The 27,852-nt window shown below is 44.6% G+C and overlaps 1 protein-coding gene across 6 annotated transcripts; it reads right to left on the bottom strand.

Annotated features, from left to right (window-relative positions):
- Positions 1–56: 56 nt before the first annotated feature.
- rtn4a (reticulon 4a) lies at positions 57–26,825 on the bottom strand. 6 transcript variants are annotated; one of them, XM_020106600.2, is made up of 9 exons: positions 25,434–26,825; positions 18,527–18,580; positions 14,581–16,452; positions 3,845–4,052; positions 2,931–3,069; positions 1,962–2,031; positions 1,579–1,625; positions 1,402–1,460; positions 1,184–1,271 (listed from the first exon to the last, which is right to left on the bottom strand). In XM_020106600.2, exons 1-9 carry the CDS (start codon positions 25,981–25,983, stop codon positions 1,229–1,231), a joined length of 3,042 nt encoding a protein of 1,013 aa, XP_019962159.1. In that variant the 5' UTR covers positions 25,984–26,825; the 3' UTR covers positions 1,184–1,228. The 6 variants fall into 6 exon arrangements, with proteins under 6 accessions (XP_019962164.1, XP_019962162.1, XP_019962159.1 ...); XM_020106601.2 differs by having other exon boundaries at positions 14,581–16,020; XM_020106602.2 differs by lacking the exon at positions 14,581–16,452.
- Positions 26,826–27,852: the final 1,027 nt, after the last annotated feature.

The following is a 27,852-nucleotide window of genomic DNA, read 5'->3' as shown; positions in this document are numbered from 1 at the left end:
GATCAAAGACACAGAAGATGAAAGCCAACTTTGACGGACAGACGAGGAGGCGGGACTTCTTTGTCTAGAAGCTTTATTGATAATTGTTTACATCTCACAATGCATTCCACAAACACGGCTCCCGGCTGGAAGCTTTTTATCGTCACAATTGAAGTATGAAGTTTATCATTCACAAATATACTTGCATAACAAACAAATGCTTGAAGGTTTTTCCCCAAAGTCACATCAAGTTGCAACTTCATTAAGATAACGGCTCCACAGACAGTATGATTATTTATTGAGTTTTCTTTAAATCCCACTTTCTTTTTAGTTTTTTTTGACTTTTTAAATATTTTTCTGATGTCGATGAATGTAAACGTGTTCCTTCCGGAGTTTCTCATCACTACACAACTGCAATGACATGGAAATAACTTGTAATAATCGTGTTTCTGTTTGTCTGGTGAAGGTTTTTCTAGATGTTCGTAGCTAAAGTTACTCAGAAGCGATGAAGTTTTTAAATGGTAATACACCCCCCCCACACACCCCTCCCGCCCCCTCCGCTGCCTCGTCAGGAGTCAAATCCGTCCGTCACCACATCGAGGCGCAAACACGCAGCAGTTTACCGAAGACACGAGCTTGAAGTTTTAGGGACACGATGGTAAAATCACGAAATACTTCTAACTCTACGAGAATATTCATACCAAAAAAAAAATAAACACGAGAAAAGTACATGAGGTGCTGTCGGCTGCTCGCGCTCGTCTCCCAACAAGAATCTCTCCACTCGGCTCGACGGCGACGGGGAAAGAAAGAAGAATTCAAATCACGAAAAAAATAAAAAAACACATCCAAACCCAGCTGAGGGAGCATCAGACCTCCCACAATGCACTGGGTGGAGAGGGAGAGAGGGTTTGTCCAGGATCAAAATGTGTTTCTGGGAGTTTTAATGTCTCAGAAACCAACATTCCAAAACTTGATTTAAGAAATAAAAAAGAAGGGGAGATGTTAAATATCAACGTCATCAACCTGCTTCGACTTTTCCAGAAAACACAGGAATTCTGAATTGGAAAAAAAGTGTTCTTAATTTTTTGACAAATAAAGTAAGAAGGGCTGCGTCGCCGCCAGACCCCTCCTCTCCTCCTCCGTCCCTCCTTCATGTCGTCCCACCCTCCCTCCCTCCCTCCCACACACCCCCCCCCTCAACATCTTCCTCTCAAAACTTCCTGTTTCCAAACTGCGACTTGTCGTTACTTCACTCCGCCTTGCGCTTCATCCCGGGAACCTTCGCCTGGATCCTGCAGGACGACAACGTTTGACAAGTGTGAGAAGATTCTATGATTCAATAAATCGATGAACAGCTCAGCTCTGGTTTAAAGGTTCATCTGAACAGAGGTGAATATATTGATTGCTCGAGTGTCTGCTCACGTTCCAATGACGTCTTTAATCTGGTTGTTGACCAGGGACACGTAGTGATCGATCTGAGCCTGAAACACAAGTTTACCATCAGTCACTTCGTTTCTTTACAAATGTTCAGAACTTCATGGATTCAGTTTGTCGCAGGAGGAAAATGAAATCAAACTGAACAAAGACTGAGGCTCTCACCTGGTGTTTCTCATAGACGATCGGGCAGCTGAACGCTGCAATCAGACCTGAAGAAGAAGAGAAGTGTGAGCAGAACGTCACCACATCCTAAATGTTGTGTTCACTGGTTCAAACTGTCGCTGGAGAGTAAAACAACTTAAAAATGACGTTAACAAACTGTGAACATGAAGAAATGGAATTTTGTCTTTTACAGTTAAACCACAAACTGTGTTATAAATAACAATAAATAAGAAAATCAGTAAATGTATAAGGTAGATGAATATAAATACACAATGTAGAAACACAGCTTTCCTACATTGTTTATTCTGTAAACAGAGAAATCGACCTGGTCTGAGAAACTGTAGTTACTGAAGTGAGACGTGTTAATATGACTGTTGTCTCACCGAGGATAATGAGAGTGAGCCCGTTGAACAGGCCACCGACGTAGGTCAGGATCCACATAAACACAGCAAACTGCAAAACACAAAAACATTTCAGTGCAGATGAAGCAGCTGCAGGAATAAACCAAAACACAAGAATTTATTCTAAAAGACAAACGAAGAGTAAAGATTCATGACGCCAGTTTGTGATCAGAGCAGAATGAAGCTGCTCGAATCCAAACGTTCTCAGAGCTTTGATGTAAAGTGACAGTTTCCCGTTCACGTTAATGACGAACATTAGAAGCGGTCGGGGCCTGGAGCCAACATGGCCGCCAGTGAAAAGACGCTGCTGCAGCTCGGTGGACTCGACTTCAAACCGAAGGCAGATGGAACACGCTTGACATTTTAATGACCTGCTGGTGCCGTTGTAAATATTCAGCGCAGATGCAGCAAGGACGATCGCAGGAAGTTAACCAGAGGCCGAGTATCCCACAATGCACCGAGACGTTCAAAGAATTTGAAACATTCCTGCTTCCTGATGGGATTAAAGAATCAGACTTTTCGTGACCCTCTAAGGGAAACTCTGTGGCGTTCCTCTCTGATGGGCGGTGTGCAGATCTGTATTTGGACTGGAGGAGCGGGGGAGGGAGCGGGGGAGGGAGCGGCGAGGTGACGACAGGCGTCTGACAGCTGCAGCGCTCCGAACACTCGCAGTGTAACTGTTACCACCACTGATCTACACACGCATTACAAACGCTCAGTCACATTTCTCCATGACGAGTTCACTTATCCAAATCATAAATAAATCTTCTGTCTGGCAGAGCAGAGACATTTTCACGGTGACCTTTGGTGGTGAAGACATTAGGACTCGTTCAATCTGAATTTAACATCATTTAAAACGTATTAAAGCTCATTTCAACTACAGAAAATACGTTTGTGTCTAAACTCTGACCCCTCTCATGACCTGCGTCTGTAACAATCACTCGTTCTCACCTTGATGGAGTCGACCAGGTCCTCCACCAGGAACAGGCGCCTCAGTTCACAGATGGTCTTGTTCATTCTGGCCAGAACCACGTCGCTGTACTTGTGGACCACATCCTCAGACAGCGCCACCTCATGGTCCAGGTACTGCCTGAGAGGGACAGCGGGTTTTCTTTAATGTTGTACATTCGATAAACTTAACTCAAAGCTGATATTAGTTTTCTGATAAAAGAACTTAGAGACGTGCAGACGTGTGTATTTGAGACATTTCGTCTCAGGGGAAAAGTCCAGCTTCTGTACTGCAGCTTTGATTTGTGACTCTGAGCTCACTTTCCACAGCTCCTGTTAATCTCAGATTAATTGGTCTTTACTCAGGAAGCAGGTTTTGTCAAAGAGCCAGTCGGGAGGATAAACACACAACAACACAACGAGGCGCAGAGGAGAAGAAAATCCACCATCACCGACAATAAAGATGGTCGACACTTCCTCCCCCATAAGACATCAGCTGTCAATCAATACCTTAAATCTCCAGTTTTATAATAAAGTTTTAGTAACTAATGAAATTTCTAAATCAGACTGAAAACATGTCATGAATTCAAGTATCGGGTACTTCTGCTGCAGGAACTAAAAGTTTCTCCACTTCCTTTATCATTCAAAACAAACTGTGACTGAACTTCCTCAGATTCATTTCAGGGAATCATCTTTTTTTTCCCAGTAAATCAGCGAAAAATCCTGAAATAAAACGTGACTGAGTTCACGTTGCAGCAGTTTAATGCTGCACTGGTTAAATGCTGAAATGCAACATTCAGGTTTTATGTATTAAGTTTATCTTATCTAATTAAAAATGAATTAAACCTGTGATATCAAACAATATTAATGTACCTTTGTGCCTGAACATGTGGTTGATAATATTTGCTGGGACTCACTTGAACGGGTGTCCCTCATCTGACTTCTGGATGGCCTGCAGGATGCCTTTGTATATTCTGAAGCAGATGGTGACTGAGAGCAGAGCCAGGCCGATGTAGGAGCACACGCTCACGATGCTGCACACCGTCAGGGAGAGGAGCAGCAGCAGGGCGGCGCCGAACACCACGCCCGTGCTCTTCACATCACGCCAGTAGAGGAGATCCACCACTGCAGGAGGAGGAAGACGATGGTTAGTGTCAATCATCTAAAACTGTCAGGACCTTCAATGACCAGCAAACAGAATCCCTCTGAGCGCTGCAGCTTTAAATGAAAGCGCTGTTTAATTTCAATTCTTTGATTTAGAAGCTAAAATAAAACGGATTCATTTTGTGGTTACAGTCAAAATTGAGCTTTAAAAACGTTTTGAATGGAAAACATGCTGCGTTCCATCTATTTCTAAAACATCTGTTAATTGATCCTCATCACATCCAGTAACCCAGAACTACCACAGCCCTTCTCCGGCACCTGGAGTTAAACTGACCAGATGAACCAACAACGTTCTTCTTTAGAAACGAGCCTGAATCCGTAGATTTCACTTCTGCTGTGGTGGATCTTCAGTGATATGCATGAGAGCAGAACTCATGAACTCGCCGCGGGACAAAGATTCAATCAGAGATCGATCCGTTTTGGGTTTCAGGGAAAATGTGGGACAGTTGAACAGAAAGAATCAGAGTGAAACCAAAGTGTCCTGAGGGAGAATCTCCTTCAGACAAACTGTTCTCACTCCACTTCACTGACTCTTACAACTAAAACCACATTTCCGTCACATGGTCGGTGCTCGTGATGGTCGTGAGGAGGAGCTTCTGAAAGTTCGTCTCCTTCATCACAGGGTCACAAACTGTCCGACTCATCAGAAATGTTTAAAACCCTTCAGGAGGAAACTCGCTGCAGCTTCTGACTCATCAACATCTTCATCTCTGTGCCTTCTGGACTTTTCTTCCACTTTCCGCCGCGACGCCACCGTGATGAAAACTCAAGTGACGTAACACCAGCTAGAGGTCAGCGGCTCTGATCACGCAGCTCCCGAGATGCTATGAAACAAAATCAGCTCTGAGTTGAAACTCGAAACTCAAAGTTTATCCATCTCACCTGCTCAACGCTCTATTCCATATCCTGTCTGAAGTCTGAAACCTCTGGGGTCAAAGAGCATTTTCGTGTTTCGTCTAAACTGAGGCTCAAAGAGATAAAATGAACCTAAAGCTCAAAAAGGAAATGAGTTTTTAGACATTAGTCAAATCTCCTGTGAAAATACTTTAACATGTTTGTGTTCAGTTCTTTGTTATTCTTGTTAATCTCCAAAGATTAATGATGAACAGAACGGTTTCTGACTAACGAGGCTGAGAACGACTGGACCATGAACGTGAAATAAACTAATAATCTACTACAAGATATGAAGTTTTAAGATAAAATGATTGTTAAATATCATTTTACGAGTCACACAGAAACAAATTTGGGATCGTTAGCTTGTTTAACAATCATCTGATATGATTCAGATTTTTTAAAGTCTTTAATAATGTTACGTGAGTCTCAAAGTCAAACTAAGAATTTGCTGAGTTTAACATTAAAAACCATCTGGAGTTAAAGCTGCAGGTGGTCGAGTGTCTCTGACATGAGGGTGCTGGAGCCTCTTCCCTCTCCGACACTCAGACGGGGGGTGGAGGTGGAGGTGGGTGGGGGTCGGACAGTGCAGGGAGACAGCTGAGCTCATGAACTGGGTGCCTGCACATGCTTATATTTCACCAGGGAATTCCAGGCAGGTCAATGGACAATATTAGAAGTGAAGGAGTCGTTGGTTTCCTTTCCTGCAGACTCGCTGCACGACGAGAGGACATCCTGTTAAAGTGAACGACGGAATGTGACAGTTTAAGATTTCTACCTCGTCTGATTATCTAACATTCTGTTTTCAAGTCGGCAACAAGCTGCACTTTAGATTTCAACTTTCAAAGAGGACATTAGACCAAACACGCAGCAGATTCTTCTGCAGAGGTTGACATTCAACAGAACTGAGAGAATCTTTGACACGAAACATTAAAGACTGAATTCTTCATCGTGTTACGATGTAAAGTTAATAACTTTGCTGTTGGTTGGTCAAAACCAGCATTTGTCCTTATACATCTGAACGATTGTGAAAATAATCAGCTGGATGGAAAACGAATTGGCACAGTGGACAGTAACCAGCAGCTCGACACGGAGCGTCATGACGACAACCAGCTCTCTGTTGTCGAGGGCTGGCCAGCAGCTTCACCTCCACCGGAGTCTTTAAGTGATGAATGGGACAGAGAAGGTCCCTGTGCTCCGTCCACAGCTGTCACAACTTATAGTCAGGGGGTGGGAGGTGAGAGTCGGGGAAGCTTTCTGATTGGACGCAGGGTGAGTCATCAAACAGTGAGTTATAGATGTAGAAATACCAGGATGTTGGTTTTATAACAAGAAAGGAATGAAGTTGAAAATAATCCTAGATTCAGTAAAAACGTTGAGTCGAGTCACAAACAGAAATGTTGTGCTCCTCAGGGTTGGTTCTCTTATCTATTGTGCAGCACACAAACTGAATTTATCAAAAGGCTCTGAACCGTGTAACTGCAGTCCATTAAACAACCGTTATCTTAACAAGCGTCAGTTTACAGATGGATTTCAGAGCCGCCGCCATCTCGCAATGACACAAACTACAGATCCCTGTTTAAACCACTGTTTAAACCCACGGTCAAACACTGGAGGATATTTACACAGCAGAGCTCCTTCACTTCCACAGGATTAACATTTAACAACCTGTCAGTCATGAACACACGTGTATTGTGTATATTCTTCTAATACTGGATGTAAAATGAGTATAAATATGAGAACAGGGTCCATGTCTGTGCAGAGGAGGTTCAATTAATTCAAGTTATAGCAACAGAACACGAATCAATTGAATACAAGCAGCATGAACATGAACCCTTCAAATACTAAAGGATTTCTATTCATCAGTTCTTCTTCATTTAATCTAGTTATTGATGAATATCGGACTGAGTGTTGGGGCCTGGAACCAACGACCTGCTGTTGAATATCAGAACCGTGTCTCATGGAGTCTGATCGGTGCGGAGCGGAGCGGGGAGCTGAGTGTGGCCCGACCAGAGGCTGTTTATTCGGGGAGCTTCTCCAATCAGACGACATGTAACCGCTCAGGGTGATGCTACCTCCGCGTTAGCTTCACCGGAGACAGACCCACTGTCTGCGGGGGGAAAGAACCGGACCGAGCCGGCGACGTGAGGAGCAGAAGGAGGCGGAGGAGTGAAGAGGAGGATCCACGGTCCTAATGCGGCCGCCTGGCTACATATGGTAGCAGGCGTGCTAGCACCGGAGCCTGGCTAAAAATAGACCCGCTTCACAGCGAGCTAACCGCGGCCGCTCATCGCTCCTCTCCCCGCCGTGTTTCACACCACACACCGACTCATCCTCTCTGAACCACCGCGAACCGTTTTAATGTCCGACTGAGTCACACCGGCGCAGGCTGAGCACGCCGCGGGGACAAACCGTCAAACTGTCCGGCGTGACCTCCGCGGGACTCGGCCTGATCCGCCTCCCGCCTCCCCGGGCTGAGCGCAGCCACGCTCCCGGTGCACATGCGAGCACAGCGCGGCTGCAAACGGCGACTCGACCGGGGCGAAAAGAGCGAGATGCTCGGTGAACAAAAGATTATTGTTTAGCGGACTAACCCCGTTTGGCGTCCATCTTGAACCTCCGTTAAACAGCAGCTCCGCCTGGCTGACGGGAGGAGAGACCGGGGAGAGAGACACAGACCGGGGGCGGGAGGGACAGAGACATGCGCAGCTCCGTCTCTCTGGAACATCCGTCCCATCAAGATTCATTCGATCAGCTCCGGGACATGACTCTAATTTAACTGATGTTTATTATAACAAATAATTAATGGAGGGATGTCCATCAGTTGTCACTGGAGGATTATGGTTTTTATCATAACTAGATCATGTTTCTGTCCAATAATCTGCATCGATCAATAAACTGCTGGACTGACAGTTGAACTGCAAACATGAGAACCAATAATGTCTTTGTCACGTGTTGAAGTTAATAATACAGATCAATAAACACAGAACTCATCTGGAGCTCTGGGAGATTACAAAAGGCATTTCTCAATGTTCACTTTCATTCCTTAGAAAAAGTGATTCATCGGTTAATTGACAAAACAATCAGCAGATTGACAGATGTCTCCTTTAGCAGGAAACACTGGGATCTTTATTTGATGGGTCTTTGCCTCTGACAGCATCACTGAGCATAAGATCTGTTACTGAACCACAGGAGGGTGGAAACAGCTTCAACATGACGAAGAGGAGGAGGAGGAGGAAGAGTGGTACATAACCAAACTGTAAGAGGAGAACCTGGCTCCAGAAACACAGAGCACAAATAAAAATGAGATAAAAGTCAGGAATTCAAATCCAACTCAGTGGAACCGTGAGCGGTCATCAGATCTGCTCGTGTTAAAACATCCATAAAAGGGACCACAAGCTGGTCAGGAAGCTCCAGGTGCATGCTGGGAGAGCTGCGGCTCCAAAGTTTACAGCAACCACGTTAAACCATCACGGTTTCTTCCCTGGTGTTTTAAATACGTTTGAATTAATTTCATTCTAATCCATATGTACTTTGTACTCAATGCAAAGAGCCAGTGTGACTATTTGACTATTTTGTAATATATCATTAAGTTATGATTTCTATGTAAAGATCTTTTTACTTTATTTTATACTGGGTTTCAGCCAATGATTCATTTTATCATGGTTATTTTCTTTAATCAATTGTAAAATGTAGAAAAATATTCAAAATTATAATAAGTGACTTAATGAACATCAGCTGTGAGAAGTAGAGACATTTTCTATAGACTTCTATAGAAACTACCAGAGGAGTCGCCCCCTGCTGTTGATTCCAGAGAATGCAGGTTTTAGACATAATGGCTTGACTTTCCCGAGCCGGAATCTGAGTCTATTCTTATATCGTCTATGACATAAAGACTAACAATGCTAGGAGCCACTTACTGGATGTTTATATTCTGATTATACATGCTAAATATAGGTTAAAGGTTACTGAGTCCTTAGTGACACTGGATTCATGGAGCCGATGATGTGCAGCTTAAACAAACATGATTTGACTCCTGAAGGAACCCCATGTTTTAATCTGAGGAACACGTCACAATGAGATCAGCCTTAAGAGGAAAGAGGAAGGAGAGTCATTCTGCTGCCGGTCTGTCTTACAACATAACGCGACGTTATTTCACCGTCCCTGAAACACACACAGCCAATACTGCTTGGTCACAGCCTCGGAGACACAACAGCTTCTTTCAGTCGCGCAGCCACATCAGTCATCGCTCATTAGAGGCTCAATGAACAACAACAACAACTGTTTGATGAACAGAGCCAAGCTCAGCACCGACACACACACAGACACACACAGGCGACAGCAGCACCGCAGCCTCAGATGATGCAGAGACGACAGGACACATGATGATCAGCACTGTAAAGTGTAAACTATCAGTACATTGTTTAAGTCAAAGAAAAGTTTACTGGCTGGAAATGACTTGTAGGATTGAATCAATCACCTAATTCGTTTCTAGTTTTCAGATGATGATGTGAGCTTTATTCTACTTTACTTTAAACCACCATTTTGTTTGAATCGTGTTCTCCACATTAAATTGTCTTGTTTTCCATTTAATGTATGTTTTCCATTATTGTCTTGTTAAAATATGCTGAACAAATAAAGTGGATCATGAAAATGAGCTCTCTCTTTACACCACGTTGTTTGCAGTGCAGCCGTTCCTCCAGTTTGAGACTCGAGTGGCAGTTCAACCACATGATCCGCGAGCGTCTGAAACCTGATTCACATTATCACACACACTGAACATGTTCTTCAGTTTATCACAGCGGAGCCTTAAGAGGAAGCTGCCAAACCGTCTCTATTGAAAGCTCTGGTCTGACTCTTCTCCAGCTCATTAGCACATCACTGTCCAATCAAGACACTGCCAGCTAACGTCACTCCGATCACAAACTTCGCCCCTCCTCTCTGCTGTCTACCTTTGGTCACAGTGGATGATTGGCCGACTGTCCAAAGGTCTTTTCCCTGCCAGGAAAACTGCTCTGTAGCCTCTTCAGTCGCACAAGAACAAAACCAGCGAACTGTGTGAAAATATCTGCAAACAGAATTCAACAGCACAGATGAAAGACAGGGATAAAAAAAAAAAAGTTCACCACAATTTCCCCTTGAATGTCTCCTTGTGTAGCTGTAAGGACATTCAATCTATTCAAATATTCAAAGGAAGACACCTCTAGAGAATCAAATTGAGACAAAACTGTTTCAGTGTTTTCAAAGCTTGTCGTGCGTAAGCTGCATTTCAATCAATGGACGCAGCAGAGGGACAGACAGGGCTAGAAAAGGTAAAAATGCTGCAACGTTCAACTCTGAATGACCAATCAATTCACATCTCACAGGCACCAGTCTCAAACATCTATGTCCTGCTGTCAGTGCATGAAAGAGGAGCCGAGGCGATAAAGACATGAGACGTTGGGGACGTTTCTTCTTGAAGCAGCTTGAACCTTCCACACAGTCACAGTCCTGCTCGAGCCACAAACCAGCCAAACCGTACCATGCTGTCTCCAGTGCTTTGCGGCAGACTCCTGTTTGTCCACACAGTTGTTCTCCATGCCGTCAGATCAGCAAACACACATTCCACACAGAGAGGGACCCAGCAGAGGCGGCAAATGCAAACGTGTTGGAGTGAATGTGTGCGTCCAGCTGCAGGAGGAAGAGGACGAAGAGGGAGGGGAGAATCCGAGCGAGGCTTCCTCTGGAGGGGAGGGGGCGACTGCAGCGAGCAAATGAAGTCGATCCTGCAGGCGAGCTGTCAGCTGACTGTCTGCTGCCAGCGCTCTGACGCAGCAACTATAAGCGTCTCTGCCTCACCCCTTGCCTCCCTCTTTCTGGCTTGCTCTCCCTTTCCCCTCCTCCCCCTAACTCCACCCAGTCTGATCTCCCCTCCTCCCGAGAAATCTCACTCTGCTTTCCCTTTGTCACCCTTCCTCCCCCTCCTCCTCCCCCTATGTGCTGACGATGCATCGAGACGGAGCAGAAGGATGTTTCATCTTGGCTGATGCTGCCAGGTACAGTTTCATACATCAGCTGAACATCTCCAAAGAAAAATAAACCTCATCTTCTTTTAAAAAGTGAACAAAACAAAAACAATCCAGCCCGACATCTACGCTGCTGTGACGAGATTCATTCACCATCAAACCAGACAGTTCCCTGCAATCTAACTCTAACCCTGCATTATTCTGATATCCAACAACCTCCAGACGTTCTTTGCGGCACAGACTCAAATGTAATCTGTGGAAAGTTTGTTCACATTCATCGTTTTGTTCCGCAAACAAAAAACATTTATCACCTATTAAAGAAAAGTCGAGCTGAAAGTTCTCTGATGGTTCCTGATGTGAATGAAAATCTTAGACTATGTTTAACTGATTTGACGGTTGTTTGTCGGCAGGATTATGAAAAAGTTTTTCCACAAAACTTAACAGAAGGACGCAACATGGGCTGGACAATCTAACGACAACCGTAGGTATGTGACAGTGAGTTCTGAACAAAACCAGGAAATCCTTTTGACGCAGTGAGAATCTGAGTGAAGCTGGTTTGTGTTCACAAGCATCACGAGTCAACAGACATAAAAACAAACGGGAACAAGACCTAATGTTGTTCATGGAGTCTCATCAGCAGCAGACCAACTGTGATCATCACAGTGGTAATCACACACTCTGTCCACTAGAGAGCACCTTCCTCCTCTTCTCTCCCTGATAAACTCATGTCATCTTGTGGTGCAGCAGAGACAAACCTGCAGATGTGTTCGAGAAGTTAATAGAGTTTCAATATTCTGGAATCAATCTGTGAGAATGACAGTCACAAGACAAGACTCATTTTCTGTAACAGTCTTGTATGTTATGGTTTAAAAACTGTACTTATTAATCTGCAAAATTCTAAAGTCACACTTAAATACAATTTCCTAAACTACATGAAAACCTAAATTAAAAGAAACCAAAGCTCGATGAGATCAGAATCACTGAAATGTAGGTTTTAAAGAATCCACCGGTTCGTAAATGAAATGGCAACAAACATATTCGGCCGACATTTTACAACAGTGAACTGTGGTGAATCAGTGGTGAAAGAGCTGTTACGTAAAGAGGAACAAAGTTTGTCTCAGTGATGACAACAGTAAAAATTGACCCTTCACCCTGATACGAGTTTCTAAACACAGGTTTCCTGCTGCTGTTACTACGCCACAAGAATAACAGGTTTATTGTTGGAATCATAAACCTGTTGACATGATGACCCTTTACTAAATATGTGCTTATTATTGATTGTTGGTTGAAGCCCTATTAATAGACATAGAAAATACAAAATGATTTAAGTAGAAAAAAGTACAGGAAGGTACAGAAAGTATCTGGTATAAGTAGAGTGACTCATGGACTCTATCCAGTCTGCTGGACGATAAATCAGAAGAGAGGAAAACTAAACAGATTTATGTTCAGATCGCAGCGCCCCACCTTGAGTTGTGTAACAAGAAACATTCGCTGACTGGTATCTGGGTCGGAGAACCCTTTGTGGGCCTGCCAGTGTCGCAATGCAGGGAGGAGGGTGAGGAGGAGGAGGAGGCTTTAATTAACAGGAGATCTCTCTCACACACAGACTCACACACACATACTGACACACACATTCAAGGCAACTGGTCCCAAAGACCAAAGTCCTCCTGCTGTAGTTACACAGTGGCCGCCTGTGTGTAATCAATCGTATGCAATATTGACTGATCGATATCAGACTCAAAACTGAGTCATCCATTAAAATGGAGACTAAGTGTCAGAGTGTGTGTGTGGTGGTGGTGGTGGTGGTGGTGGTGGGGGGGGGGAGTCACACGCTTCAGTCAAATATCAAATTGGGTTTTAGTCTCAGGGCTCGTTAAAGATTTACTTCAAACACAGGGGTTTAGGAAGTGATTATAAATGAAACATGACGTGGATATTTACTTTCACCATAAAACTGTTAGAGTGGCAAAATTAAAAAAGCAAAAAAATTAGGGCAATTTAAAATCAAATGAAATTCTGCACTAACAGCTTTGATGAATCATTAATGTTTCAGGCATTTTTCATGAAGAAACATTAGACAGTTCCAGCTCCAACTCTTTTCTTGCTGTTTTGTCACAATGAATAATTTTTTGAATAGATATTCACGTTCAATCAATTAATGAAGGAAAAAATGAATCCTCATGTTTGAGAAGCTGGAACCGTCGAATGTTTCTTCATGAAAAATGCCTGAAACATTAATGACTCATCCATTCCTAAAAATGATCGGTCAAAATAACCCTGTTACAGAAATAGAAGGTTCAATGCCCCCTCGTGTCATCACAGCCCAAGGTATTTGGCACAAAGTTGATCATTATGTCACATTCAGCCTCATGTACATAAAACCTGATGTAATGTCACATTAGAGGCTGTGCGAGAGGTTGAGAGGATCATAAATCAGAGCAGCAGCTCGTTCAGTCGGCAGCAGGGTGTGGCTCTTAGCTCTGGATGTGTGTGACTGTATGTTGCAGTGGGGGGGTGCTGGGGTCCCTATGGTGGTGTTGGGTTTCACTTTGGCATCTCGAGTTATTTCCAGAGCAGAGAGGAGCTAAAAGAAGACGTTGAGGTGATCTGATCCGAACGTGGGCAAATAGAAAGAACTCTACTAATGTCTGACGCTGCTTAAATAAACTATTTTGATCAAACCAACACTTTTTCAGTTAACTTAGGAATATTTATTCTAAAAATCACATTGTACTTACCGCATCACAAAATAAAAAAAAAATGAAGTAACATGAGCAGGTGCTAGGGCTGTCACTTTACTTGAAATTCAAACATTCATTTGAATATCAGTTCCTATTCGAACTGTGTCGACCTCGTCCAATTCAAAACATACATTCTAGATGCACACTAGATCGACTCTTCATCCAGCAGAGGGCGCTCGCCATCACTATAAACTATTTCTTCGGTTATGTTATTTTGCTATGAAAGTTATAGAAGCTAGCAAGCAAAGCCGAGTGGAAATGTTTGGATTCTACGTCGTAGACAGCGAAGTTTGTTGAATTTGTACAAAACAGGCTAACTGGCTAATCTGTTAGCTTTCCACCTAATAGACGAGATGAACAACGTCATCACCCTCATGTGACTGCAGGGGACTTTCAAATAGATTTGAAGAAATTTTTTGTTGATTAATTCATTTTAACTTGATTTCTTTTTTTTTAGGGGGGGGGGGGGGGGGGGGGGGGGGGGGGGTGACAGCCCTATCAGGTGCACAAAAATGATGTTATGAGACAGAAATGCACAAAATGCAGAAAAAGTCAAACTACAAATGGAAAATGCAAAAATGCAAATTAAAACAGAAAGTACAAAATGCAAGGGTTAATTTTTAAAAAGGAAATGCAAAAAGGGAAAATGCAAAGAAAGGAAAGGTGACACTAGGGAGAAGGTGATGAGATCTCAAATAAACTCTGATGACTAGTTGGGTGGGTGGGGAGAAAATAACTAAGGAGCACAAAAGAGTGAAGATGAAATTATGCCGATGAACATGGAAGTGCCAGAGGGAACTGAGGAGGGTGTGGGATGGGGGTGGTTTCCATGCCAGAACTGGTTTATTTTACCTGCTCTTATGTTCAGGTTTGGCATCTTAAAGAGTTTCCCGCCCACCGCGCTCTTCTTGGCAACCGGCTCCTCTGGTTTGTGGATAGGTGAATGGGTAAGCGGAGCTGAGGGTGGGGGTTGTTGGATGTCAAGCTTTTCTAGCTCCGCCTTGCTCTTCTGCTGGGACGCCTGAGTAAGGAGGCAGTAGGAGCTCTGACTTGGAGCCTCTTCTTCAACCTCTGGGGGAGGGGCTACTTTTGTTGAAGGTGGAGGAGAGACTGGAGCGACATCGCTCTGACCAAAGCTCAGGTCATCATCCATGGGGATTTCTGGGGGCTTGGAGGACGCAAACTTGGAAGTATCCAGGGCCTCGAGAAACTCATCGATGACACCCCTTGGTGGACGCTCAATAAACTCAAACTCCTCAGAGGACACTTCATGCTCAGAGACCTCCTCGGCCACCTCTGCCTCCTCTACGTCCATCTTTAGGTCATCCTTCTGTGTTTCCACCTGAAAGCTGGCAGGGTATTTTGCCATAGCTTCCAGGACTGGAGACAGAGAGTCTGCTGTTGGTGACTCTGAATCTGAATCCTCAGCAGTGGTCTTTTTATTCTGGAAGTCAAGGGGCTCAAACTTTTCAGCCATTTTGGGAGAATCGTGGCTTGAGAACCAATCCTTCTGCTCGATCTTGACCGATTCCTCTTCTTTGACCTGAACTGGAGAGGTTTCCTCTGCCTCTTTGACAAGATCGAAGGCATCAAAGCTTTTGTCTTCATCCCCATTTGCTTTGTCTCCAACTTTCCCCTCCATCTCCTCAGTCATCTCCTTCAGTAGGGACACTTTAGCATCAAAAGCAAATGGATTGTTTGCTGACAGATTGATTGGTGGGTTGGGTGACTCCATCATTCTTCTTTCTAAGATGGGACTCTGCTCCGGGCTTCCCTCTGAGGAGCCCGAGTCCATTTTTTCAGGGTTGAGTGGGGAAGACTTCAGGATGTCTGGAAGTGATGGTGGGAGAGCAGAATCCTCCTCTTCCACTTCCTCTTCTTTATAACCAGATGAGAACTGACTCATTGACTGCATGAGAGAGTCAGCGGCCATCTTGCTCGTCTCAAATGTTTTCCCCTCGTCTATAAAAGACGGAGGGCTATCCTGGGACTCTCCAGTCTGCCCATACTGGACCAGATCTGGTGTGGGACTCTCTGACATTTTAGAAGCTCTGCTGTCAGACTTGGAGTCTCCAAAATGGGAGTACCCACTATCCGCCAGTGGAGAATAGCCTTCAAATGGGTTGATATTCTTCTTGACCTCGTACATCAAGTCATCATCTTCATCAGACTGGTTGCCGTGCGGGTCAGGCTCATAGTTGGAGGAGCTAATGGGGGCCGTATCCTTGGAGAAGCTATCCATGGAGACCTTGGAGTTGTCTTGAGATGCTAGGAATGGTGAATCCCAGTGCTCTGTTGGGTTAGAGGAGGCAAGGTAAGACTCTGGGACCATCATCTGGGGATTCACTGGAGAGGGACCAGTAGAGGACCTGTCTGAGCTAATCAGCTTCTCCTCAGGTGAAAAGGAAACTCCACTGTCTTCACACGGATTATGAGGCCCTGGGTCTTTCCCTAAACTCAGGTATGGACCAGCTAACGGATCTAGAAGGTCTTCCTTATTCTCACTACGGCCCGGTCCAGAGTCACCCTCTTCACGCTCCCAAGGCATGTCCTTGGAATGAATAGTGGGGGCTTGAGTGGAGAAGGAGCCCAAGGATGCAGCAAATCCTGAAGTAGGGGGCTGGTTGGGACTCTCGGTCAGAGAGAGCTCCTCCAGAGAGTCGGGGGAGTGAAGAGGGGAGAGAGGAGAGATGGGAGCAGGGGAATCACCCTTCTGCCCAAGTGCTTGAGTAGATAGGGAGGGGGGAGAATGCAATACAGCACATATCAAAGACATACTCCATTCCTTACAGCGCCCACCACACCTGGGTAGAGGTTAGCATTACTGGAGATATACCGAGGAAGGTTTGGAGATTCAAACCCAGCATTAATTTTGTCTGCCAACAAAAACAACAGGAAAAGTGGATCTGCCAAATATGAGAGAGCAAAGTTACAGCTTGCTGTCTTTTACATGTACTTCATGTTATAAAAAAACTTTCTAACAAGTTTTGTGCAACACTCTCTCAAACCTCCATCCAGTTCAGTATGGATGTGTCATCACCTGTAGCATATTTGAATTTAAACTGTTATTTCAGATCAAATTTCTTCAGAATACACAATGTGGTTCTGTCCTGTGTTTGAATTTAAGCAGTTTGAAATCCCCTTTTCCTCCCACAATTTTATCAACAGACAATTTTAACACCGTAAAGACCAGACAAGTGCTGCTGAAAGCTTGGCTGTGGCTGGTAGACTGTTCAGTTTGTCGAATGAGAGTCAGCTGACAGTATAATGACAAGTGCTTCACAACCCACACACCTATCAAGAGGCAGTTACTTGCCTTCTCTTGACCACAGGAGAGGAAACCTATTTTTAAACTGCCATATTAGCTCGAGTACTACTTGTATAATTTTGAATCGTGAAGTGTGAATATAAATCTGTTGCGTTAATGTTGAAAGACTATCCAGAGTGTTGCCAGTGTTTCCTTGTAGTGGGTGTTTCAGAGTAAACGTTCTTCATTAGGTACAATCTAACCGCAGGAGTTTCTGGAGGCTGCAGCATCTGGTTTTAAATAAATTCACGATGGGTGAAAACAGGTTCACAGAGTCTCTTTATGTCTTCAGTAGTCAAATGAACTCAGGGAAAAAATCTTTCTGACAGCCAAGAGTTACAGCTGTCACAGATGTTGGGGCAGTCTAAAAAATGCTGATCGTCAAAGAAAATGATTCTGGAGCCTCAACAGACGAGAGCCTGAGAGACCAGGAAGTGGATTTTACATGAGCCCGACCCAAATGGATTAGGATTTTACATATTACAATAATGTACAGAAAAAGGCTTCAGTGAAAAGGAAAGTTTCATTGGTTTGATGGGATCTCGTATATATTCTTGATACTTCAAGTGTTGCTGGAGTTATGACCCACTCTGTGCCGACCAGTTTCCACATCCTGCTGTCAGGATGAGATAAACCCCAGTTTAACCACATCATTTCAAATTTATTTGGAGGTGACAGCACCCAGATTTTATTAAGAACTTATGAACGTTGTCTTTGCTTCTAACCACATAGTAAACTCTGTGGAAAGCCCTGAAGCATCGTGGGAACATATATCTGATTATGGTGTATTCTAATGAATTTTTGTGAATTAGAATATCTTAAAACATTTAAAATGTTTATCCAAACTCATACATTTAACTTACATCTACATTAAGCAAGTACAACGTAAGCTTCTAATATGTAGTGAAGTAGAAGTCTAGGGCAGATGACAATAGCTGTAGTAGATATTTGTGATGTACAGGACCATGATCGGAACATCAGTCAGACCGGTTGGGAGAGCAGACTACCTGCCACAGTTGAGATTTGTCAGCATTTGTCTGGTGATCCGTTTACCACCCTGGTTGGACGCATGGTGGTAGAATCATTTCTTTCCCCAGGTCTGGTGCCAATAAACCATGCCCAATGTGTCTCTCGGCAGATAATGATTCCTCTCAAAGGACATTTTAGAAAATACTGTCTCAGTAAAATACATTTAAACATATATTAAAAAGTCAGGCCTGAGGAGAATCATTATTCCTCTATAAACTACTTCTAGCTCATGACAATCTACTCTAAGTCACACGGGAGTCAGAATGCAACACAAACACAAGCAAATGTCATACATCAGATTTAGTGTTACTGAAATCCACAAACGCTACAGCATCACACATGCAGTGGGTTATTCTCGCCACTTGAACTTAAGTGACAGCACAGCAACAAACAGGGGGAGTGAACTGAAGAAGTGGTGAAGGGAAATAAAAGACAAGGAAACAGCGAGCAGAGAGAACTTGCCTTTAGGGAATTGCATCAGAGGATGAGGCTGAGCTTTAGAAGGAGAAGGTACATCTGTGGAAGAAACAGAAGAAGGCAGCAGAGAGTGAGTTCAGATAGTTCGAAAGGCCAAGAGAGGAAGAGATGGAAATCACCTCTCATAACAAAAAGGGAGGTAGATGATTCAGAAGGCGGAATGTGGAAATCACCTCCCTAAGTTTCCTTCGTGAGGTGACCAGTCAGTGAAGAGAGGGGACACACGTGGGAGGCTGCAGGGTATTCTTCAACATTTAAAGGAGAAGGACGAGGTTTTTTCAGTGTTTCTTTCCTGTAGTGCGTCATAAAGGTTTTTGGTGAATGTGAAAAGTTCTACAAATTTAAAAAACCTAAAGTCTGTGGTTAAAGGATCTCCTCTGTTCCAGTGACATCTTCCCTCTCTCCCAACACTGAGTCAAGTTTAGTTTCTTACTGTTCCTCTCCTAAGTCCTCGTCAGTCATTGAGGGAACTGAGGAGTATCTCTAGAATTCTACACCCTCACTATGGAAAGTGAGATTAAAATGAATTGAATCAAAGTGACCCACACTTGCACAATGCAAGCCTGGCAGCTACTCTGGCACAGCCCCGCCCCCCTTTTTTACCCAGTCTGAGTTTATGCATGTGTCCGATGTCTGTTGAGTGTGAGTGTGCATGTACGCAAGATCGCAATGTGACCTTTAACTCAAGCTCCGGGACTATCATACAGAAGCTGCACAATTTGTTTATGGTATCCACATGCTTACAGTGATCACGTAGATGTGGGACACACATGACTATAGGTGGATTTTCAAAAGAGCCACTGCTTTACTTAAAATACATAGTTACTTTTTCTTAAGCATAATTTTCTACAGTGTGGTATTAGTACTTTTTCCATTGTACTTCATCCAGCATCGTGGGCAGCAAACATGTTTCTGGATATTTACAGTGCTTTGCTCAACAAGTTCTCTCAGGTATGTGAGTGTTTGTTGAAGGTTGGTGGGGGGGACAGAGCATGTCAGATAAGAAGAGTGACAGGAACGTGATGCAGACAGATATCTTAGAAAGATAAAGAAGACTGCATGAGTACAGAGAGGCAGCGTAAGAATCTGATCAAATTCAATCTGAGGGAACTGAGCTCAAGTGTAAGTTCAACCAAAAGCAGTAGGTTTATTTATAAATGGTAAATCAAGTTGAATGCAATTAAGAGACGACATGTGGAAAACAGGAGGGCGTGTTGCCATTTTGAGTCTCTTTACCAAATCAACTTAACTGCATGTGTCCGAAGAGAGAGGCCACGTGAGGAAAAGGGCAAAGAATCAAAGAAAATGCAGCTTCAAAAAATTCCACAGACCCACGAGTAACTTATCTAGTGACGATACAAACTGGAACCAAACACTCCAACTGCAGCACTTTCTCTCTTCGTAGATGGTGCAGGCCACCAGGGGGCAATCCACATGATTTGGCTTCACTTTTGGGAGCCGTCATGTCGTCATTTTCACACTTGATGCAGTAATTAATTATTCATTATGCAGCGTAAATGATCTTTGCCTCAAGCTAAATCACTTATGACTTCATGTCTCAATCAGAGAAGCTTGATTATGGACCAGCTTAAAAAAAAAAAAGCTCCTTCCAAAAACAATGAGTCCCTTTGAGCAACGCGAGCACCCCCCCCACCACCAGTGGCTGCGGCCTAAAGACTTAATCTCCTAAGTAATTAGGAAAATACAGACGGGGGGTGTGTGTGTTCTTAAGAAAGGCACTAGATCACTATAAATTCAAAGTATTCAAGATTTGACTATTTGCTGTTTTGATGCCAAAGATCACAGGGGATCAAAGCTCAGCTTCTGTTAACGTAGGCAAGGAAATGAAAAGCAAGAGGTTCCTCAGCCAGTGTGACACGAGCAGAGCCCCCCCCCTCCCACTTATCATCGAAACACCTGATCAAGCTTTGACAATCACAGTCACAAATCTGCATGAATCACCAGCATCTTATGTTGATTATCAAATGTATTGCTGTTATCAAATCAGATTATTAGTTTGAAATTCAAATTTACAATACTGATCTGATAAAGTGATATGAGACCATGAAGATTCTTCTCATCAGGATGTTTGGTTACCTCTGCTGTCGAGGTTTATCTTCAGGTGATGAAGACCTAGGATCAAACCAATGACACACTCATTTATTGAGGATGATGATAAAACTCAAGCAGATGAACAAACTGATAAAAGGTCTGAACAAACTGTCCACGCGCCGGACGAGCTGCGTCAGACTACGTTCTGTAACTGGGGCCAAAGATCAGCTGTAAGTGGAGATCTGAGTCTGAGTAACCTAAGAATTAGTTCAGCTCACGTTACAGATGACACTTCCCAATTTAACATTCTCAGTGTCACTTCTAAACTTTTGCATTTTCCACAAAGCAGTGACGACTCAAACCCCCTGGCCCTGGTCGGTTCAGACGTCCCGCGGCACATGCTGAGATATTTGTCTGCTCCTTGAGCTATAAGTATCTCACAGCTCGACGTTGACATATGATGACTCCAGGGCAGCGATTCACCTGCTGCCATTTTGTAACATACAGAACTCAATGTACGATCCCCACCGAAGCCCTGTCTCCTTTAAAAACAGAACGTTCTGGTGACTCTTTTCCATTTATAGATTTTGAAAAAGGTCATTTTGGCAAATCGAACATTTTTCCAATGAGAACAGTTTATTTCGGGTTTTGCTGGTTGGTTAAAAGACAGACAACTGATTTCACTGCCCCCCCCCCCCCTCCATACCCGCTGTCTGCAGAACAAACAGTTATATAATTCTACAACAAGAACATGTTTTTTAAACTATTAAAAGAAACACTGGTGTGAGGTTTGTAGTGATTGTGTCTCAGCGTGGTTCTTCTGACTGGTCTTTTACTTTCAGCAGCTTTGACCTGAAACTTCTGTTTTTCTGACTCGACTTTGTTTCATTGGTTTAATCGGCTCCAGTCGGCAGAGACATGTCAGAGCGAGACACAAACTGGCCTCCAGCAAAACCCGAACCTGACTGAGCGCTGCCGGTCTGTCCGGCCTTGTGATAACAGCTGCTGCCATGTGAACTGCTGACACACATACATGCTGTGATTAACATTAGAAGGACACGCCTGTTCTTCTGTGCACCTGGAGGGTGGGGGATGGGGGCGTACAGAGGTTTTACCAACATTATTCATGAGACATTGATCGTTATAAAAACATAAGCAGGTTTTTAAACTCACTAAAAAAGGAGATCTACGTCACAAAGAAGCCAGAAACTGAGGCTCTCTCACCTCGGTGTCTCGTCAGCGTTGTATTTTACAGGTTTTATCCAAGATGTAAAAAAACAAATACTCATGTCTGTCATTTACGTGCCGATTCCTGGAGGATCTAAAGTACGACACAGTACAGCCTCAGTGTCTAGACTAAAAGAAATGAAGAGGAAACTGGCTTGTTCATGCAGGTGTCAAGTTTCGATCACTACCAAAACTTGAATCTACTGCAGAGTCCTGTGACGTGGGACTGAATGCTGACTGCTTCCATTCACCTTGCAAACAACAGCCAGATGTTAGCTGGTTTGTGATCACTTGAAAAGGGGCTTGAGTCCGACGTTCTTCTATAAACTCAACATCTGTTTTTTTCCTGTCAATGCTACTTATCATAAATTAATCAATTATTCAGTCAAATAAATCAAAACCATACAAACTAATTCCAGCTGCAGGAATCCACTTGTTCACTAACAAAACAGATTTTGTAAAACTGTTCCCTCAGCTCAAGGTTACACCCTGAAAATCAACACGTATGTGACGAATCAGCACAACACAGGTAAACACCGTATCTTCTGGAAACGTCTGCACGCATCGCAGCGATAAGAGGCCAGATCTAAAACAGATTCAATTGTGGTTCTCATCACAGCCAGGGGCGTGTCTCACTTGTGTAAGGCTGAGCCAGCTGCTGTGTTGGCAGAGTAGAAACAACAGAACGGAGCCTGGTGGTGTTACTGATTTGGGTGGAGGGCTCGGACTCCGGAGCACTTAACCCCACTTGAATGTCGCTTTCACCAGGATACAGAGAAAACAACAACACTGGACTGCGCACACACACGCTCACTGAGCTTTAAGCCTCCGTGACTGTGTGTCTGACATCTCCACTCTCCGTCTAATCCACCTGACCACATCACAAGCCCTCCACAAACACACGCTGACGGATGTGGGTGACCCAAAAATAAGATGTAGGCCGGTGGTGACCGTTGAGCCCCGTGCAATTAGCCAGCCTGTCAGTAACGCCGTCTGAGGGGTGGGGACGGACACTCACTTCAGATATTTTATATATGAAACTGTGTGATGTGAAGTTACAGCAGGACTCAGCAGAAAAAAGACAATGAGGGCAGGTTGTATCTGCCAGTAACACACACATGGTTTTATTATTATTTGAAAATGTCCTTGATAAACTGATGAATCATTTTACCTATAAAACCTTAGAAAACAGAGAATATACCTGATAGAAGATCTCAGGTTCTTCAAATGTTTATATGATCCTCTGTTTATAATGATATAAACTGTAAAGAGCAGTAAATCTTTCTGAGGGGTTGAATGTTTGGTTTGTAACTTGGAGCTCTCAGATCTGGGATGACAATGAAAGATCAAATTCACTTATGTTGAGCCAGATGTTTATTAGAGGGGCTGATATTACTATAAAAGGGGAGATATGTGTAACTGACTGCTACATAGCCACTGTTAGCTTTGGCAGCTGTTTACTTACCAATCAAGCAAATCATTGAAAGTTGAGCATCAAACTTTATTCTTTTATTCAACAAGTTCTGTCTCCACCTCTGATAAGTAAAACCAACAATTGTTCTATCAATTCCTTGAGTTTGCTGAAGTTGTTACCCAGCAAACCACGTTCAGTCTTAAAATAGCAAGTCACCATCACGTCGATGGCTGAAGCTGTTGAAGCTCAAGGGTTGGTCTCAACCGCTCGATCCCGACAGGAAACCACACTCAGCGGCAGACAAACGTTCAAATAGCTGCTTTAGAAACAGTTACCTTCAAAATGCAATTACAAATAAAGACTGGAATACTGATATATAAAATACTGCAATATGTGCAATACCAATATATCTTTTACATGGTTCATCTTTCTGGTTTTTTATAGCAGGTATCGTGTTTTGTAGATTAAACAATTAACTGGAAAGAAAACTGACAGATGAATCACTAATAAAAAGAATCCTTAGTATTTACAGTTTTCCAATTATCATTGAAAGGGAAAATAAAATGAGGATTGTGTTATGAATGATTCCCTGTCTTTTGTTCTGACTGCAGGGCTTTCATCCACAGCTCTGGTTCATCCACCTCCATCAGTGGCCTTGCCAAGCAGCCCCACCCTGCCCCCGCTGCCTGCTGGAGCCCAGACAGGCCTGTTTACCTCACACATGTCAGAGAACCACAAGGCTCCGATATTCACCTGCTACAAATCACAAGTCACAACGAGTCCAGACATGATGGAGAAGCTTTTTGAGGAGGATCCAGAGCAGAGGGGGCCGCGTGTGGAGGACACGGGCCTGTGGCTGAGCTGCAGCCGGGTTAGGGGGGTTGGTTCGGGCGGAGATGGAGGTAAAACTGGGGGTTTGAATGACTCGGTAACAGAATAAAACTCGTATCGTGTGATTGAAAAGAGGTGAGGTGATGGGGGGGGGGGATGCGGAGCCGCAGAGGAGCCGACAGGGAGTGGACGCAGAGCGGATTCCTTTGTTGTGACTAATCTCCGGGTTACAGCTTGAGCCGCTAACTCCCCGTGCATCCATCGTCGGACACGGCGGTGTGTGACGGGCCACTCCTTCTCGCCTCATCCGAGTGACCGACATGCAACACACCTCACATGTGCTCGGTTCTACCCGGGTTAAAGCGGCCACATCCTGGGTTAATAAACAACTGGGCCTGCGGTGTGACGTGATTAGCTTAGCACCGTGCACCACCTGCCTGCAGGCGGAACACACACGTGTTTTTATCCGTTATTAAGAGGTTTAGCTCACGGGAGGGGTGCGGATGTTCACCCGATCTGCTGCTGATGACGAGCAGCAGCCGCAGAGCAAGAGAGGGGACGGTGTCCGATAATGGAACCGTGGTTAGCAACAGCGGGTAGCGGCACCGAGCAGACGGACGGTGACATCTGAAACGGGGGATTGAGTGAACATCTTCCGGGGAAGTGGTTCAGAATCATATAAAAACATATTCGGGGTAATGGAGGGAGATGTTCGCTGCTCGGTGGAGGATAAACGGGGGGAATCAGCGGCTCGTCCCGTCAACAGCTGACGTGACGCTGGTCGGTGAGAACAGGTGGGCCGCATCGCTGCAGCTCAGCGGGACCCGGGGCCACGCTGCCGCCTCCGGCACCGCTCAGACCCGGAAAAGAGGCAGGAAATGTGGATTCGTGCTGGTTTCATTCAGGGCGAATAAAAACTAAACGTGTTTAAAAGTCTGGCTCCTTCATTCACATCCAGGCGGTGAACGGCTGCTCCCCATCACACACCATCCGCTCGCCCCGGGGTAGCAGCAGCAGCTAACCGGGCTAACCTGCACCGCGACCGGCGACAAACACTCAATAATGTTCCGAAAATGACGCAGTTACACTGGATTCGACGCACAGCGGTGGGTTCAGTTGGTCAAACCGAGTAAAGGTTGATGTTTCACCGCATTAATTCACCTTCACGCCGGCGTCTGGCTGAGCACACGATGCTAACCCTCATACGAGGCACGGAAACCGGTGATGATGATTAAAAAATACCGTTAACACCCAGCCCGGCTGGATCTCCTTCACTCCGGTGGAAGACGTTCAGTTTATAAATCTGATTCGAATGTTCAAACCAGTTCCCACTTTCATTCACCGTCATTTCCCCGCTGAGATACTCACAAGATGCTGGAGCCGGTGGTTCCTCCGTCACCGCAGGTCGCTCTGCTGCCTCTGCGGGGGCTGGGGCTGCTTTCAGAGGTTCAGCCGCTGGGAGGGCGTCGCTCTCCGGGGCAGGTTCTGGCTCGGGGGCAGCCTGTGGCTCCGGTGCGATCTTTGAGATCTCGGTTTCGGGTTTGAGGGCCTCGATGATGGGCAAGTCTGCCATTAAAAGGGGTTCTGAAGCATAACAAGCGCTGGTGGAGTCCGGGGTCGCCTCCTCCACCTCGGGCTCGGGTTCTTCCTCCTCGAACTCCGGTTCCTCCACCTCTGGCACCGGTTCTGGCTCCAGCAGCTTCCCCGGCGCGAATGGAGTTTCTGTGACCTCGTGTGGCGCACTGTCCTCGGCAATGTGGCGCACCAGAGCGTCCTGAGCTCCGCCGACCAGGTCCACGATGTCGTCCAGGCTGAAGTGGTCCTGTCTGGGCTGGTCCGGTTCGGCCTGGTAGTGGTGCATCGCCTCGCTGAACAGAGCCGTGGAGGAGGAGACCTGCTGATCCTCGGTGTCTGCCATTTTTCTTTCTCTTCACAAAGTGTCTCCTGCGGTGGATAAAGTTTCAGACCCGGTGTGTGTGTGGGCTCAGTCGCCGCCTGTAACAAACTTCCACCGGGACGAGCTGTGACGAGGTGCCGGTAACTCCTTCAGGTGAGTTTTACTTCTTCACACCGGACAAACGAGGACACGCGCACCCCACCGCAGCTGCTCCAGAGTCGGACCCGAGTTCTCGAGAATCAGCGTGAAGTTCAGAAGTGGAGGAACTCCGCTGGCCAATCACCTGCGGGATGACCTCTGAGTGACGCGGACCGGGACCAACCAGAGCCCTCATATAGGGAGGCCCCGCCCCCAACCAGACCTGAAAAGTTGAGGAGGAGCAGAAAACTGAGTCAGACTCAAAGTTTCTTACATAACTTCTGCAGGACCACGTACTTTTACTGAGTTCTGTACTTCATGTGCTATTTCACATGTTGTCCTGAAGCTGCAGAAACGGAAGTGAGAGGAGCAAGGTCCAGCTTTCTATAGAACATGAAGACAGAAGTTAGATTGTTGAGAATAAAGTTAAAACATCAAGAAATAAGTGGAAATGTTGAGAGGAAAGTTGAAAGTTGAATAAAGTTTAAGAATCATGTTGAAATGTCCTCTCACACCTGCTTTGTGGTTTTAAATGTTAATCCACCAAAAAATAATCATATCCCATGGAATTATAATTGATGATATTTAACAATAATGTACATTCATATGAGATTTTATGCTTAAATTTGATGATGCGGTCGATGGTTGATGTTGTCAGCACTTTAAACCGTAACGCCACCGGAGAAAATCTAAAATGCAAATATGCAAAGTCATAAAAACTAAAAATGAAATGTTGTGAAAATGCTAAATTCATTTGTGAAATCCAGATAGTAAATCTAAAGCAGAACATAATGAAAAAATAAACAAGTGTGAAGTAATTCTACTTCAGAGAGTGGAGCAGTTAATCATCAGTCTGCTGAGGATGACGAATCACTGCCACATGCAGATGCTGCGTTCAGGGACCTCGGCCTCTGGGGGTTGATGGTGTGCTTCAGAGTGAACACTTTCTTTTTGAGACACGAGGCTCAAAACTGTTTGATGCTCCAGGTTTTTAAAGAAGGTCAGTGAAATGACAAACCAGAAATCTTCAGCCCTGCAAAACTCCAAAGCTCCTGAACTTCTGAAAAGTACTAACCTGTGACCAGGGACCTTTTCAGGGTTGAAAGATTTACCTGAAACTTTATTTAGATCCTGATACCTGCTGTGGAAACACAGGGAGATTTCCTCGTTCCACGTGGAACCTTTCCCTCACTTCACTTTTTCTGTGAAATATCTCAACATCTACTTTGAACTGGAACAGTCGATCGTGATCCCCAGAGGATGAATCCCTCATCACTTTCTGATACAGCCTCACAGAGTCGCAGCATCACTGGAGACTTTGTGTTTGTTTATCTGCAGAAATACACAGAAGCTACTGAAGGATGGGACACGAGACAATCTCAACTTGTTAGATTTAGTTGTGGATTCAGGATGTTTATAAAAATCTATTTCTTTTTTAAAATACTTTCAGTGATTCCTCAGAGAATAATTCAAGGTGATAAGAGAAACATTCTAGTTTTCTCCTCCTCAGTTTCTCAAGAGTGATCAGTGAGGTTCATTCAGAGGAAGCTGCAGAGGAGCAGGGAGTTAAACTCACCTCGGACAGGAGACAGAGTTACACAGAGAACAGCCTGGAGTCTACATGGTAAATATAAATGTGTCTGTTTCAGAGAGAGAGCAGCACAACGTATGATAATGTGTGAGAAGAACCGGGGGGTCGTCGAGAATGTCTCGTGACTAAAGTCAGATCTGAATCGTCAGTTTGTCAATCTA

This window comes from Paralichthys olivaceus, chromosome 14 (assembly GCF_024713975.1).
Source record: "Paralichthys olivaceus isolate ysfri-2021 chromosome 14, ASM2471397v2, whole genome shotgun sequence".
In the NCBI taxonomy this organism is placed as follows: Eukaryota; Metazoa; Chordata; class Actinopteri; order Pleuronectiformes; family Paralichthyidae; genus Paralichthys; species Paralichthys olivaceus.
Note: the sequence above shows the minus strand (reverse complement) of the source record. Positions and strands in the feature narration are given on the sequence as shown.